This window comes from Macadamia integrifolia, chromosome 12, assembly GCF_013358625.1.
Source record: "Macadamia integrifolia cultivar HAES 741 chromosome 12, SCU_Mint_v3, whole genome shotgun sequence".
In the NCBI taxonomy this organism is placed as follows: domain Eukaryota; kingdom Viridiplantae; phylum Streptophyta; class Magnoliopsida; order Proteales; family Proteaceae; genus Macadamia; species Macadamia integrifolia.
Window position 1 is genome coordinate 10681248 of NC_056568.1, and position 3564 is coordinate 10684811.

The window sequence follows — 3564 nt, forward strand, 5'->3', positions numbered from 1 at the left end:
CTCTCACCCCTGAGTTTGGATCTACTCCACATACGATCACATGATTATACATGTGTGAATCCAATACCTATCCCATTTTTTGTCATTACAAGAGTAGAAAGGGTTATATTTAACAGCAAAAGAGACGTGTTGAATGCTCACATGTATGACCAGGTGATCGTATGCACAGCGGATCCAAATTCCCCACCCCTTTACACAATTATCTTCTTGTTTTCATGGTCTAAACCCAGGTTTTTGTGAGCATTCATGAATCCAAAAGGCATCAACGAAGAACAAAACACAAACATCTGATCTAGATCAAAGCAGTCACCATGGTGAGAGGAGCTCCAAAAGAACCACAAGCGGTGGTGGCTCTCCCAGATCTAGTGGTGGGCAATTACTACCACGATGTCCTAATCGACCGTGGCTGAATTGTGGTGACAGTCTCAGCGGTGTTGCGTCCTTCTTCTCCAATAGGGGTAAAACAAGGTCGGGTTGGGCCGGTTTTCTTGAAACCCCAACCCAACCCTAGGTACCACAACTCAACCTAGGCCCAACACAACCCAACCCAACCCACCAATAGATCAAATGATTAATACACAATTAAAATTATGAAGTGCAACACAATAACAGATGTTCAAAATACCTAACCATAAGAATCAATGACCCAATTTCATTATTCTGAATAAAATGATAGGATGATAGCCCTAAATTATATTATATAAATCATGGTTAAAATAGGGTTGGGCTTAGGCCTCAACCTTGACCTAGGGTCAATGTTTTTCAACAGTTACCCACCTTCAAGGTCAAAAAGCTTAGCCTATGACCTCTTCAGGCTCAAGGTATGTAAGGGCCGTTAGGGTCAAACATACATCCCTAGTCTCTAATGTCCTTGATTAGTGTAGCCTCCATCTAAGCCCTCCAGCTTCTGCCCATTGCCTAATAGACCAAATAATCACAAAGGGAAGAAATTTCCATCTAAGGTTGTGTTTGGTTCCCATTTGTTAAACTTCCATATGCGTGCAGCCTAGTCTCCATCTCACCTTCTCTGTATACCATTGTGCCTCTCCGCATCACAGCAAAACCCATGCGCAACTTTCATCACCCAGCATCAAACCCCACTATCGCCAGCCACATCGTAGCCGCTTCAACCACCCTCGCTCACCCTTGTGCTTCCCAAGAGGCATGGTTCTAAGTATCGATATCGGATCAATCATGTTGACCGTATCATATCAATATCGTCGAGATCAATACTCATACCTAACCAATTCGGATCAGTTACTAATATTGTTTTAGGGGTAAAACCGTAAAGGAAATGTAATTTTTTTTAAAAGTAAAGGTAAAAGTGATAGATATACAATAATCCGATATGATCCAAAACCAATACCAATATCAATAACTACATCGATGATGGAGAGAGATGAGGCCCAAGGAGTTTAACTACATCGATGATGGAGAGAGATGAGGCCCAAGGAGTTTAAGCCTATGGCTTCGCATAGAGCAACCATTTGTTTTGAACAGATCAATTTAAAATAAAATTAATAGTTATGTCAAAAAGAGGAATAATCTAGCTACTTAGACTATGTTTGGTAGTCATTCAATTTCAGAAATTACGTGAAAAAAATTGAATTTTTAATTTTTATATTAAAATAGAATTTTAAAATAAATAAATAAATAAATATAATATTTGAATGATTACCTTAATTGTTTACTTTATTAGTATCTGTAATCGAACTAAAATTTTAGTAAATAGAGGATATTTGTATATGGACAAAATTTTCCGGCATCCAGTAGCAAAAATGGAGCAGACATTGGCAACCAAATGGGTTCTCTATTGTCAACGTTGGAGACTGTTCGGGAAGCAATTGTTCCTTGCACGCAAGCTCTTAAGTAAAACGCCACGTGGTACTATTGTGACCACCATGAAACAAACAATTGGCAAATAAAGTTTCTCGAACCAAATGGCGATGACTGCAAATCAAACACCCAGAAATGGCTCCTCTTCTCTCCACTTCAACCTTCACAGCTGCAAGAGCTACTCTCTATATTCCCATCTCTCCTTCCAGTTCCTCCTCTTCATCTTCCCAAATTAATCCAATAAAAACCCAAAACCTCCTCGTAACAAGCATAATCAGCAGCGGCGACTGCAAGAACAGAAGAAGAGCAAGTGGAAGAGCTCTCCACCGCCATCCACTGTGTCGCGTGGGCGTCGCAGCTCCTCCGACAAATGCCCCATCCGCCGAGGAGGAAGAAGTCGAAGAGGCAGGGGAGGAGGAGGAGGAGGAGGATAGCTCGTCCTCATCTTCCAAGTTCTCGTGGAGAGACCACTGGTACCCCGTGTCCCTGATTGAAGACCTAGACGCTCACGCCCCAACTCCTTTTCAACTTCTCGGCCGCGATATCGTTCTCTGGAAGGACAAAGCCACTGGCGATTGGGTCGCCTTCGACGACAAATGCCCTCACCGACTCGCTCCCCTCTCTGTAATAATTATTCTAATTATCAATTCTTCTCTTCAGTCACGCTCTTCTTTAGTTCTTCTGATTCTATAATTTGAAATTTGCGGTTTTGTTTCTCTTCAGGAAGGACGGATCGACGAGGATGGTAATTTGCAGTGTTCTTACCATGGATGGTCTTTTGACCGTTGTGGATCTTGCGTTCGTATCCCTCAGGCATCGACACAAGGCCCTGAGGCTCGAGCCGTTCGGTCCCCAAGGGCTTGTGCTACAAGGCTTCCCACCCTCGTCTCTCAGGGGCTGCTCTTCGTTTGGCCCGACGAGAATGGCTGGGACAGAGCTTCTGCCACCAAGCCTCCCATGTACTTTCTCGCTTCCCTTCAACATTTCTATCTTATAATCTGTGATTTTTCCAGTATTTGTTTAATCACAAGTTCATTTTAAATTAAATTAATGTTCTTAGCTTATGTTATACTATCATGCTGCTCGTCCCTCTATTAAATTATTGTTGTTCAAAATTTCCCATCATGACGTATGGTTTCTACTTTGTGATGATGGTAATGCTCAGGCTGCCAGATGACTTTGACGATCCTGCGTTTTCGTCTGTGACAATCCAAAGAGATCTGTTTTATGGCTATGACACACTCATGGAGAATGTTTCAGATCCATCCCATATTGATTTTGCACATCACAAGGTAAACCTCTGTTTTAGTGTTTCCTTTGCTTTTTCCATATCATATTTACTTTCTAGTTTAATATTCATAGTTCCTAGATGGAAGTCTAGCACATCTACAAAGCTTAATTGATGCTGAGAAGTTTTTTTATATATGCTGGGCAGTGAACGGATCCTGATCCTCTCCAGCATGGGATGGGGTGCAGTTAGCATCCCCGGATGGGACCACGCAGGCACACACCCAAGGGCTCCCAGCCGTGGCATGCTCACTGCACCCCCTTCCATGCTGGAGAGGATCTGGGTGAGCAGTGAACTGGAGTGTCATCTCATGCCACAGAAATTGTACATATGAATTTGGCTAGCTATAAATGTTCTTTAAATATTGTAGAACTCCCTAAATGAATCTATTGGTTTAGCGAGGAGATTTTTTTTTTTTTTTTTTTTAAGGGGGGGGGGGG

General features: G+C 42.3%; 1 protein-coding gene across 1 annotated transcript in view; it reads left to right on the forward strand.

Moving 5' to 3' along the window:
- The first annotated feature begins 1937 nt into the window (after window positions 1–1937).
- The window catches only part of LOC122057361 (pheophorbide a oxygenase, chloroplastic), a 6936-nt gene continuing 5309 nt past the window's right edge, over window positions 1938–3564 (forward strand). Inside the window, exons 1-3 of the mRNA XM_042619431.1 lie at window positions 1938–2460; window positions 2560–2795; window positions 3002–3128. Coding sequence (XP_042475365.1) covers window positions 1972–2460; window positions 2560–2795; window positions 3002–3128 — 852 coding nt within the window. The 5' untranslated portion in view covers window positions 1938–1971. The remainder of the gene's footprint in view (window positions 2461–2559; window positions 2796–3001; window positions 3129–3564) is intronic.